At 36.8% G+C, this 16151-nt stretch overlaps 2 protein-coding genes, 2 long non-coding RNA genes, 1 other non-coding gene and 1 pseudogene across 5 annotated transcripts; 5 read left to right on the forward strand and 1 right to left on the reverse strand.

The window, feature by feature from the left end:
• LOC131328532 (uncharacterized) overlaps positions 1 to 4944 on the reverse strand; it is a 49180-nt pseudogene extending 44236 nt beyond the window's left edge.
• LOC131329959 (uncharacterized) lies at positions 1872 to 3253 on the forward strand. Its single transcript, XM_058363406.1, has 2 exons — positions 1872 to 2597; positions 2831 to 3253. The coding sequence occupies exons 1-2, from the start codon at positions 2332 to 2334 to the stop codon at positions 3066 to 3068; spliced, it is 504 nt and encodes a 167-aa protein (XP_058219389.1). The 5' UTR covers positions 1872 to 2331; the 3' UTR covers positions 3069 to 3253.
• Positions 4818 to 6282, forward strand: LOC131328534 (uncharacterized). Its single transcript, XM_058361470.1, has 5 exons — positions 4818 to 4891; positions 5561 to 5698; positions 5787 to 5832; positions 5932 to 6066; positions 6154 to 6282. The coding sequence occupies exons 2-5, from the start codon at positions 5565 to 5567 to the stop codon at positions 6280 to 6282; spliced, it is 444 nt and encodes a 147-aa protein (XP_058217453.1). The 5' UTR covers positions 4818 to 4891; positions 5561 to 5564.
• Positions 6283 to 9045: 2763 nt separating this feature from the next.
• LOC131329975 (uncharacterized) lies at positions 9046 to 11276 on the forward strand. The gene is made up of 2 exons (XR_009200903.1): positions 9046 to 9341; positions 10953 to 11276. It is a non-coding gene; the product is annotated as an uncharacterized LOC131329975 (long non-coding RNA).
• A 1455-nt stretch (positions 11277 to 12731) lies between these two features.
• LOC131329977 (uncharacterized) lies at positions 12732 to 14321 on the forward strand. Its single transcript, XR_009200909.1, has 3 exons — positions 12732 to 12800; positions 12869 to 12960; positions 13945 to 14321. It is a non-coding gene; the product is annotated as an uncharacterized LOC131329977 (long non-coding RNA).
• Positions 14322 to 15499: 1178 nt separating this feature from the next.
• On the forward strand, positions 15500 to 15584 carry LOC131331705 (small nucleolar RNA SNORD34). The gene has a single exon (XR_009201504.1). It is a non-coding gene; the product is annotated as a small nucleolar RNA SNORD34 (small nucleolar RNA).
• Positions 15585 to 16151: the final 567 nt, after the last annotated feature.

Genomic DNA, 16151 nt, shown 5'->3' on the forward strand with positions numbered 1-16151 from the left:
AGTATCAAAAGGAAACAATTATTTCAAACCAAGAAATTTCAACTCACCAAATTCGGTGAAATGGGGAGAAGCTTCAAATCTCCTAAAAGTATTTGATGCAAGGATTGAAGCATTCAATTCTTCCATAGAAAATAGTTTAAGTGGCTCGTTAGGGTAAGTTGGGAAATCCAAAAACCCAATGTATTCTCTGTAGTCCTTGAAAGAGACTGGACCATCCAGTTCATAACATTATTTGGCCCTTTTCTGGTTCACCGTACAATCCATTCATTTTTTAGAGCTTGTCGAAAGTATCAGCCACACAAAGTTCACTACTGATATGATATTGTTTGATATATTTTCGGAATACATCCACATTAAAAAAAAGGTTCAGATAGAGTGTTGCAATTTTTCTCCTCATGTGTTCCAAAAGCATATCAAATAATATCCAATCAATGTAATTTTTTGGCATCACTAAGGCTCCATTCTCCTAAACTTTTTTGTCTAAAACTGTTTTCCATTTTCTTTAACTTTTCGCAACTTTTTGTTGAGCTTTTCTACATAAGTATTGGGGTTAATCATTTGTCTTGACAAAAGAAATCAAAAAAGTATAATAATGTGGACTGATGTTGAAAAAAAGACTGGTTTGTATTTTCCGTCTTTATTGAATTTTCTTTTGCTTTTGGTCATAATTTTTTTTTTACTTTTTAGACTCCTTCCGTCAGACGAATACAACACGAATGTAACAAAAATTCAGAAAAACAAACAAAATACACGAAACGAGAAGACAAAAAAAGTTAAAGGAGAATCATGAAGCTCTAAATTTTAAAAATGTGCCGCCAAATAGGGCAAGGAAGGACCCAACAAGACGGTCCGGATTGGAGAGGAGCCAACTCTTCTCCAAAATATTTGATCAAGAAATCTTTTTTTTTTTTTTGGCCAATATTGTATACATCAGCCGGGTTAGCGGGGTATTAATATGCTAGTCAACAAGGGATCAACCCTCGCCTCCCATCGGGCTTGAACCTCCGCCTCCACTGTGGAGGGAGGTAGAAATGCCCTTCCTAGAGGGAAGAGCTCCTGTTAATTTACATTTTCTTTTTACGCACGCTCTTTTCATTTTTATTTTTGTTATGAAATTGTGTCTCTCGAATCAAAGATCAACGAGCCAATCTGTTTACAGACACAAGGTTTAATAAGGCAAACCTTGACCCTCCCCCTGTGGCCCGTTGGTGAGGAGTTGAGGGAAATTCAGGTTTTTTCTCCTTGCCTGAGATGTGGCCTTCAACTGAATTTACGCTCATTTACAACCAAAACCACAGAAATCAATATCTACATCTATAAGGGTGTGTTTGGTTGGATGGAATAAGTTTTGGAATGGAATTATTATTCCAACGGATTGTTATTCCTGTGTTTGGTTCACAAATAAATGAAGGAATATGTATTCCAAAATGAATAACAAATCCCCCAAATGAGAGAATAGGAATTCCATTAAAAAGAGAAGGAAATAGTTATTCCGGTGCTTTCTATATTTTGTCGTTTTGTCTGGAAACCCACGCTTCATATCTCTTGCCTCTCAAAACTACGAAGCGTGTCTCTCGCCTCTCACAACTACAGAAAAGAAAGATCGATCGATCAGTTCTCTCCACTCTCGCCTCTCTCTCTCTCTCTCTCACCTTGATCGGGTTCAAAGGGCTTCTCTCTCGTCGATCTAGATCTCATATGTATACTCTCTCTCTCTCTCTCTCTCTCTCTCTCTCTCTCTCTCTCTCTCTCTCTCTCTCTCTCTCTCTCCAGTTGCAGTACGTGCTTTCTATATGTACTTTTGCTCTCTCCTTTTGATAAGCTGATCGATCGATCGATTAGTTCTTCCTATGTATGATGGAGATTTGCTATTTGATTTTCTAGGTCCATAGTTTGATAATTGATTTGAACATTGGTTGTTGTAAATCATCGATTCTAAAGCTCATCAAACAAAAGAGAACCTATCCTAGTTTGTGTTGTGTGTGCTTTAAATCTGCAATGGACAATTAGCTCCTACAGTTGTGAAAATTTCGTTGTGGTGACTCAGGAATCTGGTATACCATATATTCATGTCTGTATAATACATGTATCTATATTTGCCATTAGTTTTTTTTGCGTAAGATTCTATATAGGCATGACTGCTTTTGTTATCTAATAGAAAAAGTGGAGAAGGGCAAAAATTCCTTATGCAAGTGCACATGAGACCCTTGATTTCTAATAGAAATTGTTTATTGATTGTTGAATTTTTTTAAGTGGATTCATGCACCTCTGTAATTTGGACATGTGTTGGTGCCCTTTTGTAGGTTTATTGCTGCCAAAAAAATTTCAGCGATGGCACGTCTTAGTTTATCGAAAAAGAAAATGAAAAGGAGCAAATTGGCAATGGCTATGCAGTGGTGGTTGTACATTCTACATTTACTTGGGTTATTCATGGAATTAGCATATAGGATGGTTGAAAGACAATGCGTGCATGGGGTTAGATCTAGGTATCAGTTAGATTTCTATGATAATAGAGATGTAATTGAAAAATGGGTGTATAAAAGTGATCGTAAATGTATGAATGATTTTAGAATGCCTAGGCGGCCATTTTTGAAGTTGTGCCACTTGCTTAGTACAATTGGGAAGCTAAAGCCAACCAGGCACATGTTAGTTGATGAGCAAGTGGCAATTTTTTTGCATATCCTTGCTCATCATATAAAAAACAGGACCCTTCAGAATAATTTCCATCACTCAGCAGAGGCAATTAGTAGGTCTTTCAGTAAAGTTTTGGTTGCGGTTATTAATCTACAAGGGCATTTATATAAGACACCTGAACCATGCAATACCACAGAACTCCACTGATGAGAGATGGAACACACACACCTGTCCAAGTGCCGGCTGTTGATAGGCCTAGGTATCGAAACAGAAAAGGTCAAACTGCTACGAATGTCTTGGCAGCGTGTACCCCAAACCTTCAATTCACTTATGTGTTACCTGGTTGGGAGGGATCAGCAGCGGATGGACGGGTGTTACGAGATGCAATTAATAGAACCCATGGTCTAGTTGTTCCACTTGGTAAGACACCATGACAACAAAAACAATTGGACTTTTGTTTTTGAAGTCATAGATCACTGACATAATTAAACTATGTTCATTTGTAAAGGTACATACTATTTGGTTGATACGGGGTATACCAATGGTGAAGGATTTCTTGCACCGTATAGAGGTCAACGATACCATTTGAATGACTGGAAGGATGGACGTCAACCTACAACTCGGGAGGAATATTTCAATATGAAGCATTCAAGCGGAGAAGAGAGTAATTTTAACGGGAAAAAAAGAAAGAGGAATGATGATAGCTTGGATGCTTTCCGTGAAGCAGCAACGATCATTGGTTCAAAGATTGAAGAAACAACTAATAAGTTCAGTCAAGCTCTTGGTGTCGATCTTGCTATAGCTAAGATGAGGGACAAAGTAAATGATGAGCTTTGGAAGCTTTCAAATCTATCTATGATTCAACGCCATAGAGCCTTACTTGTCATAGCACGTGATCATGCGACGACTGCGTGTTTCTTTACCTTGAAAGATGATGAGAAAGAAGATTTTGTGATGGCTTTGCTTAGGGGAGATCTGTGAAGTTACTACTTGATGTATTTATTTTAATTTGCTTTGTTTCTTTTTCAAGAAGATTTACTTTGGATGTTAAATTTGAAGTGTTGGGAATTCTCATATTTTAGCTCTATCATTAGGATTTTATAAATGAGACCATTTAGCTTGCCTTTCCTGGATTTTTGTAGAAGAGAGATACGCTAAAATAGGTGTGAATTATGAACATGGCATACTTGCCATGTGAGATTTTATTGTTGGGAGACGTGCAAAAATTAGCCTGATATTGTGCAGGGGTATTTATTAATTTCATTCCATTGATGTGTGATTCTAGCATACCAAACACAGGAATTGGAATGTGAATTCCATTCTTTCTATTGATTCCTAGCCACAACCAAACATGGGAATAGAAATGATTATTTCAATCTCAATTCCTCCAATTCCATTCCATTCTTAATTCTATTCCAACTTACATTTCATTTCATCCAATCAAACGCACCCTAAGTACCTGAATTTCATGTAAGTGCAGGTGTCCGTACGGGGAGAACTGAGAGAGTGAAGGAGTGGAAGTAAAAAAGGGGCGGCCTAGGCCCCACGTCGAGGGACCTGTCGCTCTCGTCCTCAGCAAGGCGGCGGGCGCATGTCCTCATCGTCGAACTCGTCGGCGGTGGCGGAGACGGCAGAGGAGGAGGTGTCGGATTTGGCATCGGACTTGGATTTGCCCTTCTTGGCCTGCGTTACTACCGCTTTATTGTTCTCCACGGAATATTCTCTAGAAGACCATAGATGAGACAAGGTTGGTGAGGGGTTTGATGGGGGCTGAAGCGAAGGTTCGGAAGAGTGAACGCCACATTTCCTCCGCAGGTCTAGAGAGAGGGGGGGCGGGGGAAAGAATGGGTGGTTTTTTATTTATTTATTTATAATCTGCTGTTCAGTTTGTTTCTTTATTGAAGGTTTTGACTTCTGATAGTACAATCATGGCTGACGAAGAAATTTCGAATGAAGTGAAGGGCATCCGGCTCCCATGCCCCAATCCGGTTTTGGGGCATCATGCCCCCCTTCATTTTTAAACCATTGGATTTTGTTATTCAATCTCAGCCCTTGATCAATTCCCCCCTCTCTCTCCTCTTAACCTTCTAAACCAGTTACTCCTCTGACTCTCACTCTCTCTCTATCTTCTGCATCTTCTCTTCTTCTCACGCCCACAGCATCTCTTCTCACGCCAGAGTAGGACTCCGCCATAACAGTCCCTCCACAGCAACTCCTCCACAGCATTCTCGGACGCTTCTCCACAGCATCACTCAAGGTACTTGCCCTCTCCCTCTCTCTGACCAAAACACACACACGGCACACACACATTGTGCCCGCCCCCCCTCTTTCTCTCTCGGCCGAACACACACATGGCGTGGGTTGCTTGGGAAAATGGGGGAAGATTTAGGGTTTTGTGAAAATCAGGGCAGATTTAGGGTTTTGTTTCACAGGACAGATTTAGGGTTTTGTGAAAATAGAAACTTTTGGGGCATTCTCAATACCCAACAGCTAGCAAATCGTGAATCCAAGTTCGGCATTGAATACCCAACAGCTACAAGGTTCTGTAGTTTTATTTTGTGCAAGTAGTCTCGGCATTAAAGCCTTTGTGCCCAGTAAATGGTTATCAAATCAATGGTTGTCATTTTTATTGTAAGGTTTCAAGGCTGGACTGTGCGTGCATTTGTTAATTGGTTGGTTGAGAAATTTCCTTAACTTGGAAAGAAAGTTGAGTTTCTTTATTTGGAAATTTTTTGAAAAGGAGTCAAGTAGTGATAAGTTCATATAGTGATCAATAAGTAACTCTCTGATGTGATCTGAACAAAAGAAAAATCAATTTGTTCTCTAGTGAATGATGCGCTTGCATTGGTCTGAAGCAAAAGAAAAATCACTTTGTTCTCTTTTACAGTTTTATATTTTTTGTTCAATCTTTTGAATTGTTTTGTAGTGTTATGGCTCCACCAAAAAAGAAAACTAAGGGGAATGTGGCAGCTGTAGATTGCCGTAATGAAGAGTTGAAAGAAATGGATGAAAAATGCCATAATGAAGTTCCGAAGCACCCTCGTAATGCATGGATATTTTTCTAGTATGTCATTTTGCAGCTTTGTGAATCTATTAATGCAATGGCATAGATTTGTGATATTGTAGTTTGATTTGTAATTTGTTGATTGTAGCCAAGAACAATGCAAGTTGAAGGATAATGATCCATTAAAGCCAATGGTAATTATTTAATTTTTGCTATATTGGTGTTTCCGTGTTTACACTTATATGGATTTTGAACTTCTCAAGCTAGAATTTGTACTCTTTCAATAATTGTAGTCAATGGAGGAAATTTTTGAAAAGTGGAAAGCTTTAGGAGACCATGCTAAGCGAAAGTACAAGAAAAAATCTATCAGGAGTACCGAGAAATACAAAGAGCACAAAATTAAGCTTGATCTTCCGAAGGGTCCGAAGGTGGTAATAGTATCTATGTTCATTCATATGCTTTTCAGTTTTTATTGCTCTCGTGAAATTGATTAGAGTTGTTGATTTTGTGTTTAGAACACCTTTATATCAAGGACTCAACTTAAGGCGGCTTATGATAGGATGCAAGAACTTGATCCGCATCATCGCTATGTCCATCATCATCACCATATCCATCATCATCGCTATGTCCGTCATCATCACTAGTGCCATCACTAATGTCTATCACTACATTCTTCCCTTTCAAACTGTCATCCATCTCTCTGAATCTGGTAAAATACGACCACAATCGATGGTAAGTGTTTTCATATATAGTGGTAAAAATACAACACATTATGGAGATAATTCTGAATCTGCTCAAATACGATCATAGTTTGTGGTAAGTATTTTCATATATCGTGGTAATCGACTGATATACATTATGGTCATTTTTATCTTGACAAATCAACAACAAACCAAAAACATAATCATTAACTTGTTGCTAAAAATAATAAATTATGTTCAATATCTAAGAATAACAACTAAATAAAGACTACAGAATGAGGATAAACTTACTTGGCCAAATTCTTCAACTTATTGTTCTTGAAAGTTAGAGAGGTTCTTCAATATTCATTTCCTGAGACAAGAAGGAATATGTGTGAAAAAGTGAAAAATCAGATGGATAAGTTTGAGGAGTTTAAGGTAGGTAGGGAGGAATTTCGTATCTTTAATGGCATAATGTGGGGTAGGTAAGCATTTATTTCACAAGTTTGACAATAAGTGAATCATTTTCAAAAGTAAGTAAAGCCTTTACATAAGGTAAGTACCAGCAAGAATTGTGGTATGTACACATATACCGTGAACAACCGAATATTGTGATGGTAACTAAATCCAACCAGTGGTATAAATAGCCTGATTTTGTGGTAAGTATGACATTAATGACAGGTTGGTACGAATTTATGTAACATAACTAATGCACCATAATGAGGGTAGTTAATACGGTAACTACCACAATAAATGTGATGTTAGTTAGTTCTACTTAATTTGTATTACCTTATAATTAAAGCATAATACCTTAATGATTAATAAAACTAAATAACGTATTGAATGGGTCATTAGAGATCAATAGTTAGTGGTTACTCTTACATTAGCCAATTGTATCAATTACTTATTGATTGCAACTAAGACTACTGTTAACTACTACTTCTACTAATAACATTGATCACTATTAACCTACATTAACCAATTCGTTTTAGCCAAGTAAATTAATACTCAATCATCACAATATCATCACTTATTGAATATGATCAATCAATTAAGCTTTCAGTCAAATGATTTTGACTACTATAGTAGATTATAGAGATTAATCGCTACCCTATCACTAATTGAATAGTCTAATGTCAATTATAACTACTACTCCCTCCGTCCCTTTTTAAATGTCCTGCTTCGTAACTCCAACTTATTAAAAAGACATCATCATTATACCTTTCACATCAACTTTTTCCTTCATTTTCCCTACTTACCCATCATCATTACACTTTTACTCACTAACTTTTCAAAATAAAATCTACTTTTAGGGACAAAATAGACAATACACCAACTTTTACCTCCCTAACTTTACAAAATGGACACTTATTAAGGGACAGCCCAAAATGGAATACTGGACACAAAAAAAGGGACGGAGGGAGTAATTGTTATAATATCACGTTAAACGATTGCTTACATCATTTCAAATAAATTATTTAAATATAATTAGGATATTATTACAATTATACGGTTTATATTTATTATTTTTTAAAATTTGTTATAAGAAACATATAAACACAAAGTAAAATTTTAATAGAATATATTAACAACATTAATTGTAAGTTATTCAAAACAACAAATGAATAAATATTTTCTCAATAATATTTGTAAAGTACTTTTTAATTAAAAATAATTTAATGAAATATATTAACAACATGAATCTAAAATCAAGGCAATTTTTTGGCTTAAATATCTAGTTTTGAAAATTTGTTATAACAACTTTGTTTACAAATTAAGTATTATTAAATTCATATTTTCACCCAATATTTGATAATTTATTACACAAATGATTAGAAAAATGACAAAAGATAGGGTAAATAGGACAAATGTGGTGTGAACTTATAAATTTTCAATAATTAAAAAAATTCTTGCAAAAAGGTACATTTTTCTGCCCAAAAAATTTATTTTCCCGCCAAAAACCGGCTACCTAGAGAACAAGTTAGAGAGAGAAAGGGCAAAAACATTGAAGTGTAGTCTTTTGTTGTGGTAAGTATACAATATTTTGTGGTAAGTGTCAACATAAGCTGTGGTAAGTAGAACCAGTGTTCATGGTAAGTATAATGACGTTTTTTCTGAAAAAATGGGCAAAACCACCCTACTTTTTGGGAGTGGTTTTCATCCAACGGCTGAGATTCATCCAAAACGTGATCTAAAGGCCCAGATTAAATGGGAGAATGATGCCCCAATACCACATTGGGGCATCATAGAAAATTTGAAGTGAAGGAGGAAGGAGTTGGTGGCTGATGTATGTGTATCTCTCCCGTTTTTATGTCATATATATATATATATATATATATATATATATATATATATATATTGTGTTAACTAAGGAATTCTTTTCTATGTTATATATTATTGTACTTTGAATTTATAATCCCAGTACGGTTGAATTTTAAGGTATTCTCTTTGTACTGATTCAGCAATGCACGTGTTTCCCTTGACTAAGTAATCACGGAAAAAAGGCAAAGAAATTATCAAACATTAGGATGGCATCTGATTATGGGGCTATTTTGAATTTTTTTTGCAAATTTCACTGACCTCTCCTGAGGTTTCTGACACCAACAGATATCTCCCTGAGGTTTCTGAAATATCACTGCGCTTCCCTCCTTTGGCTGACAATACCAAATCAAGTCCATCCCGCCACACGGTGTTAAATCCTCCATTAGTTTACATAATTACATGAAAGAGACCAAAGTGCCCTTTGGTATATAAAGCAACACTTGGGAATTTCCCCTCCCATTCCACATCTGGCATACTCGTCGACACCCAGAAGAGAGGCAAAGAGAGAGAAAGAAAGAGAGAGAAAGAGAGGGAGAGAGAGATACAATGACAATGATGGAGAATGGTGGTGAGATCATGTAATCGCGACCACGATCGAGATCTTGACACCAAGACCTTCGTTTTTTTTGCTGAAGATCGCGTGGTAGAAACTTCTTAACCGTTCAACCCTTGAAGATCGTTGCTTCTTGACGCTAATAGAGGTAACCATGGCTACTGTAATAGTTTTTCTGATGTGTTTTTTGGTTTTCCTGCAAAAAAATTTGGTTTTTTTGTTCAATCCAAAAATTTAGGGTTTCGAAATTAGGGGATTTTGTGTTCCCCTTTGAATCTGAATACGGCTATTGTAAACAGTGCATGTAACCATTTTAGTATTTTTGGTACATGCGACATGATCCATGTAGATTTTTCTGTTTTTATTTTTTATTTTTGTTGGATTTCTAGTGACATCAGAATAGTTAGTGTAATGTCATTCGAGGCTTTGGTTTGATAGATTAGATTGTTGGGTAAGTGGTGTTACATGTTGTGAAAAATAAGAAAAATTTGTGTGAAATCAGATTAGTTAAGTTCGGGTATTAGGGGTTTTTGGGGCTTTTTTGCGAAATCAAATAGTGAATGTAACCATCCACTTACTAAAAATTTTTGCCGTTCATATGAAAGCCTTTACCATTCACACACTGTAAATAATTTTTCTTGTGTTTTTTTGGTTTTCCTGTAAAAATTTTTGGATTCTTTGTTCAATCTGAATATGGTTATAACGATAAGGAGGATGATTGGAATTTGGATAGGAAAGGGGAGGAAGAGTCAAATGATGGGGTAGACTTATAAATGAGATTAGTGGGGTAGATAATGAGGGATTTAGTGACTACCAATCAGGTGATGATGAGGGCAACATGTCTAGTGGGAGTGATGAGGTTTTAGAGCATGAGGCTGGGTTAGATATAAGTTATAATGGGAAGGAACCTTATGGGGCTGGGTTTGCATGCACTAATGTTAGTACCAATCAAACAGAAAGCAAGACTCAAATAAGTCAGAGCAGTTCACCCCACTCCTAAATATGAATATGGTCAAGTTCAACTACCTACATAGTCCTAGGCCTTGTCTCATGGACTTATTTATGTATTGGCAAAAAATTTGGGAAATCAAGGGGGTATACATCACAGACACAGCCTTCACAGTGTGTCACTCAAAGCCTATCAGAGTGGTCTCTTTTCTAAGTGAGTAGTATTTTTATTGGTTTCCGTATCCGTGTCGGATACTAAGAGGACATGGATACTCAGAGGATACGGTGGGATACGTATGGGACATGCCAAGTTGTGTGTCTTGATTAATTTTATTAAGTTTTAAGCAAGGGACACATTGGGACGCACCAGGGACACACATCTCTCATTTGAGACACGTTTGGGGATATGGCAGGAGGTCGATTAATAAAGTAACAAACTCATTTTGGGGGTTAATCATAGTATATATGAAACCAAAAAGATAAGGATTATAATATACGTCACTTGTGCCATTTGTCTTTGTGGTGGATCCTATATTCCATATAGTATAAATGTTAAATTTCATTAGTTTTTCTTGTTTGTGGGTGCAATACTCATGAATAACAACTAAAAATATTACAATACATATATTTTCTTTTTTCTGTGTCCCCCTTCGTGTTTGTGTTTCCATTTCTGTAAAATTGTTGTGTCCCGATTCCCGTGTCCATAACAGTGTCCGTGTCCATATATGTGTCTGTTTTCGTGCTTCTTACCTATTACATTCATTTACTTGCAATGTATCTTGTAACAGTCCAGTCTCTTTTTGCTTTGTAGATGTTCATGAAGTTTGGGCATTTTTTTGTGAGCTAATTGAACATATGAAGGCCAACTTTTTGTATATTGTAGTATAGTGCTAATGTGGTAGTATACTTGGACACCACAAAATGTAAAAAGCAAATTACCAACAGTTTTTTTTGGCCTTGTCTTGGATACCACTTTTTTGTATAGCAGTATAGGCCAAGATGGATTCAGTACTTTTGTGACCCAGTATTGGATACAACTTTTTGTATAGCCCTGTTATGTAATTTGGTTGACAGTAAACTTGGAACTAATGCTTTGACTGATATTTGGATGAATGAAATTTGCATATGATGGGAAGAAGTCTGCATTTCATTAACTTTGAGTTGTATTACATGCTTGGACACTTGCACATGGCCATGGACAGTTGGATTACATGTTTGGACACTTGCACATGGCAAAAAAGTCTATGGGATTGAGCAACACATGTTTTATGGGGAAAAAAGGAGAAGAGAATGCAGAAATTTGAAGTGAGTTGCTATTAATATTTGTAGCAAATGTGAAATATGATGGAAAATGGGTTCCTATCTTTAATTTCTCATGGTGTATGCTCTGTTTTGCTTTCCTTTCTATTTCCTGGGTGTTAAATTTGTGAGTTGGAGTTGCTATGGGTCATATTTATAGCAAAAGAGGATGGGTGAGGGTAATAAAAGTTTGTGTGGGGTGACATCATCTTTTCCATCCAATTTCCAACTGAAGTTTAACGGAAGGGGGTTCTTTGGTATTGTCAGCCAAAGGAGGGGAGGGCAGTGATATTTCAGATACCTCAGGGGAGGTATCTGTCAGTGTCAGAAACCTCAGGGGAGGTCAGTGAAATTTGCCCTTTTTTTTCTTCACTAACTAAGGGTGTGTTTTGCCAAGGCACCTTAAAAAACAAGAACTTATTTACAATTTTCAAACTTAAAATAATAGGCTAACTGAAATCATAAAATATGATATCTATCTTAGCGGAATGGAGCCTAAGAGAAGAAAAAAAATCTACTGCCAACTTATTAGATTATGCAAATGTGTCTTGGCGTGTGGGCTTTCACTGTAAATTAGGATACCTCGTGAGTGCTGATTCTTGTTCATTTTGAATGTTTTAGTCTTTTAATCCATCATTGGAGTGCAATTTGTTCACCCTTCTTAACAGAGGGTGAAATGATGTAGGTCTCACCCCCTTTTATTGGTTGAAATGATGTAGGTCTCACCCATTCAATACACTTTTTTGTAAGCATGACATCACTTTGTGATGAAATCCACACCATTTCAACCAATAGGAAGGAGAGTAATGTTCGCCCTTTTAAGTGGAGGGTGAACAAAATTAAATTCCCATCACTGTATTTTGATACTCCATTGGTTTACAATCTTGTGGCACTTGACCACCTTAGCCACATGGCATTGCTGAGGGGATATACCTTGGTTCATGTTTCTCAATATACATAATTACATTACAGATTTCCCCATTTGATCCTTCAAGAAAGAAGAAAAAGAAGAAAGTCGTAATTCAAGATCCTACAGACGATGATGTGGACAAGCTGGCCGAGAAAATTGAAAGTTTGTCAGGTATATGGACTCCACATAACGATTGAAAACTTCCTTGCATACGTTGTTCTACATACCATTGTTATGTTAACCCGACCCAATTCATAACTTTGTGCTTGCAGTTTTTGATGGTCTTGAGAGTACCTTCAATGGTTTGAAAAAGAAGAAGAAAAAATCGGCAAGTCATCATGCTATTTGTTTTGAGCGATAGGATCTTTTAAAGGTGTTGCTTAAATTTATTTCAGGTGCAGAACGATACCTTGAGCGATGAGAATGAAAATGTAGTAGATGATTTGGATGGTAAGTCTTGCAATTATGGTTGTCTTGTTGGAATGAACTTGAGAGAGAAGCTTCCCTCCACTTTGTAGATCATTTCGGAGAGGATGAAGAAGGAGAAGGTATCATCCTGCAACCATAGTTTCAATGGGTAGGGAGTGACTGAGATTATGAATACGAAGAGGTTTCTCTTCCCTTTAAACAATGCTTTGGCTACCCATAGAGTTACCTTCGGTAATCTCCTTGTTCTTAATGCGTGCTTGATGTGGAGTTGTTGACATGTTGTTTGGTTTCCTCATTTAATGGCGTACTTGCTATTTTTTCGCATATTACTCTCGGCTTATCTTCAAGGATGTGTTTCTTTCTTGCTTTGTGTGTATTAGTGCAACTTTGGTGAACCATTTGATACTAATTTGCCATTAGTTTAGGTTATCTTGCCAAAAATTGATTTTGTTTGCTTTTCATACTAGACATCAAGAGTTGCTGTTGCTGAATGGTAGTTTTTGTCAAATGTTTTCATCTTGCTATTAATTCTGTCTTTCTCATTTCAGTAATTTTATCTAATTTCAGTAAAAAAAAAATGCGAACTGCTCTTTTGTTGAGGTCAGATCTCATTGCCTTGCATCAAAACATGTGGTCATGTGCAGCTTCTGGGCCGCGTATTCAACATACTACGTGAGAATAATCTGGAGCTTGCCGGAGATAGACGTAGAACAATCATGAGGCCGCCACAAGTTCTTCCTAAAGGCACAAAGAAAACCTTTTTTGTGAACTTTATGGATCTCTGCAAAACGTATGGCCAAGATCTTTTGGATTTCCTTCTGCATATTCCTCTTCTATTCTAGTTTTGAACTTCAGAATGATGTTTTATGATGTCTATAGTCCTCATATTTGACTTGTGTATGAAATCTCATTGCGTCAAGGATCTCAACGTCTTAGATATCTTTTCTTGTTTAGATGATTTATCTTTTGCTGCTGCTCATGAGCTCTGCCTACCTTGTGCTTGGGGTGGCTTTTTCAGCTTTGCTAGGCAATCAACCTGCACAAAATGCATGCTTGTAACTTAGCTCATGGATGTAATTGAAAACTGCTTCTTCTTTTCCAGTTTGTGTTTATCCTTTCTAGCAGTTGATTGCGTGTCCTTTTTTTACTTCTGTTGGAGCTCCAGGATGCATAGGCAACCAGAGCATGTCATGACTTTCTTGCTGGCTGAATTGGGGACAAGAGTATCCCTTGATGGGCTACAAAGATTGGTTGTGAAGGGTAGATTTGCGCGTAAAAATTTTGAGGGAATCTTGCAGAGATATGGCAGTAAGTTCCATCTCTATGCTACCTGACAATAGGAGTAACTAAAATGACTGCCTAAAGGTCGCAATAGTATGGAGAAGTGGACTCCTTGCTTGCTTGTAACTAAGATGACTGCCTAAAGGGGCTAAAAACTGATTGACATTGACTGTATTTAATTATTTCCAATTAAGCACATTCCTGTTTGAGTTCTTTGGATCCTTGTGTTCCTGTGGTGGTTATATTTTCCGCGTTTTGTGCAGAAGGATATGTCATCTGCAAAATATGTCATCTGCAATGGTTGCAATAGTCCAGACACAATTCTCTCAAAGGAGAATCGACTCTTCTTTCTAAGATGTGAAAAGGTATTAGTCTTTAAATATCTCTCTCTGTGTAAGGCCGTGGTTTTATATATATAAACATCTTCTTAAACATGCTCTGATGGTTTTTCTCGTTGTGCAAAACCCTTTAACATGAAATGATACGAGCTTATAGAACACATTATTGCTTTGTAGAAAGTTCGTTATCTTCCCTTTTTTCATATTCTGAATGAGAAAGTGGTGATGTTTTTCCTTGTTACGTATCTTCGTCTGTGGCCCACAATGTTTAAGTTTTTGCCTACATTGTCTGATTCTATTATCAATGAAGAGGAATCCAAAGCTATTTTGAGGCCTGTTGATATTTCATAGTTAGTCCCCTGCATTATAATCAAGAAAGCTAAGACAAATTGCATTTCGTGGGGTGAAGTCCCTTTTTGTTGAGATTATTTTATGAAATTGTACAAATGTAACTTTAAATGACAAACTTTGGGACATGATATTTAGGTGCAAGAAGCTTGTTATTTTCTGTTACTTTAATTTTCTTTGAAAGTAATGATACCTATTTACTTTTTTTGGGGTAAGTTATTACTTATCTTTCTTCAGACCTATGATGGTTGGAAATTTTGCCTACATTGTCCGATATTGATATCCATGATGGAGCATTTTGAACTGTCCTGAGGCTGCATTAGTGCTTCTCGCCTGTCTGAAGAATTGAAACCCGAAGTTTGATAAATTTTCCACTTGTTCCATATTTCACCCGTTTGAGGGATTTGTTTCGCCTCTTATAGATACAGACATTGAACATCATATTGTGGTGTAAGAAGTTTGTTATTTTCTCTAGTTTGCTTAGTTCTCTTTTAAAGTAACGATGTCGTCTAGAGTTAATGTCGTTTTTCTCCCCTAAACTATGCAAAATGTTTAATTTACTTCGTCCTTAAATTGTGAAACGTACCTATTTCGTACCAAAACTATTGGATTTCAACCTTCAACGTCTGATCGTTATGGGACCTCACATATCCGATGGAAAATGTCCATAGTTTATGGACGAAGTAAAAACTCTTTGCACAGTGTAGGGGAGAAAAACAAAATTACCTCTATTTTTTAGCTCCTATGTTCCTTTAAGGCCTATGATGGATTTGAGCATTTGCCTACATTGTCCGATTGTTCATGACAGAGATTTTGAAATGTCTGTTCTGAGGCCACATGAGTTTTGTTCACCTCCACTCAAGAGGGTGAACATTACCTTCCTTCTTATTGGTTGAAATGATGTGGACTCCACCACAAAGTGATGTCATGCTTACCAAAAAGTGTTTTGCATGGTAAGGATATCACTTTGTGGTGGGATCCACACCATTTCAACCAATGAGAGAGAGGGTAATGTTCACCCTCTTTTAAAAAGGATGAACAAAATTGCACTCCTTGAGTACTTCTCTCATATTTTTATAATGTAATCGAATGAAAGAGAAGTTCTTTTCATAAATATAGAAAGAAAAAGTTGCTTCCTTGTGCGTCTGATTTTGGTATGTCTGTACTTGGTTCATTTGTTTCATCGGTTACAATTTAACAACCGAGCATTGGGTTTCGGTTCGGTAAAAAGAAAAAGAAAATGAAAATGATAGCTCAGTTATAACTTTGCTGCCTATGCTGGGAAATTAACCGACATTTATTATGATTTTTGTGCTGTTGTAGTGAGGCTCTGGCGATCCGTTGCTCCAATCAAGGCTGGTATTGTAGCCCGTGTTGGCCGTCGGAAGACTGGAACATAATGCGA

The sequence above is a fragment of the Rhododendron vialii genome, chromosome 6a (assembly GCF_030253575.1).
Source record: "Rhododendron vialii isolate Sample 1 chromosome 6a, ASM3025357v1".
Lineage (NCBI taxonomy): Eukaryota > Viridiplantae > Streptophyta > Magnoliopsida > Ericales > Ericaceae > Rhododendron > Rhododendron vialii.

Excerpts from the sequence above, each read along its gene's own strand:
- LOC131328534 (XM_058361470.1), top strand. The coding sequence starts at position 5,565 with ATGGCTCCACCAAAAAAGAAAACTAAGGGGAATGTGGCAGCTGTAGAT. Across the intron at positions 5,833-5,931 it reads ATGATCCATTAAAGCCAATG|TCAATGGAGGAAATTTTTGA; the intron begins GTAATTATTTAA and ends CAATAATTGTAG. Across the intron at positions 6,067-6,153 it reads ATCTTCCGAAGGGTCCGAAG|AACACCTTTATATCAAGGAC; the intron begins GTGGTAATAGTA and ends TTTTGTGTTTAG.
- LOC131329959 (XM_058363406.1), top strand. The coding sequence starts at position 2,332 with ATGGCACGTCTTAGTTTATCGAAAAAGAAAATGAAAAGGAGCAAATTG. Across the intron at positions 2,598-2,830 it reads AGGCGGCCATTTTTGAAGTT|AACTCCACTGATGAGAGATG; the intron begins GTGCCACTTGCT and ends GCAATACCACAG.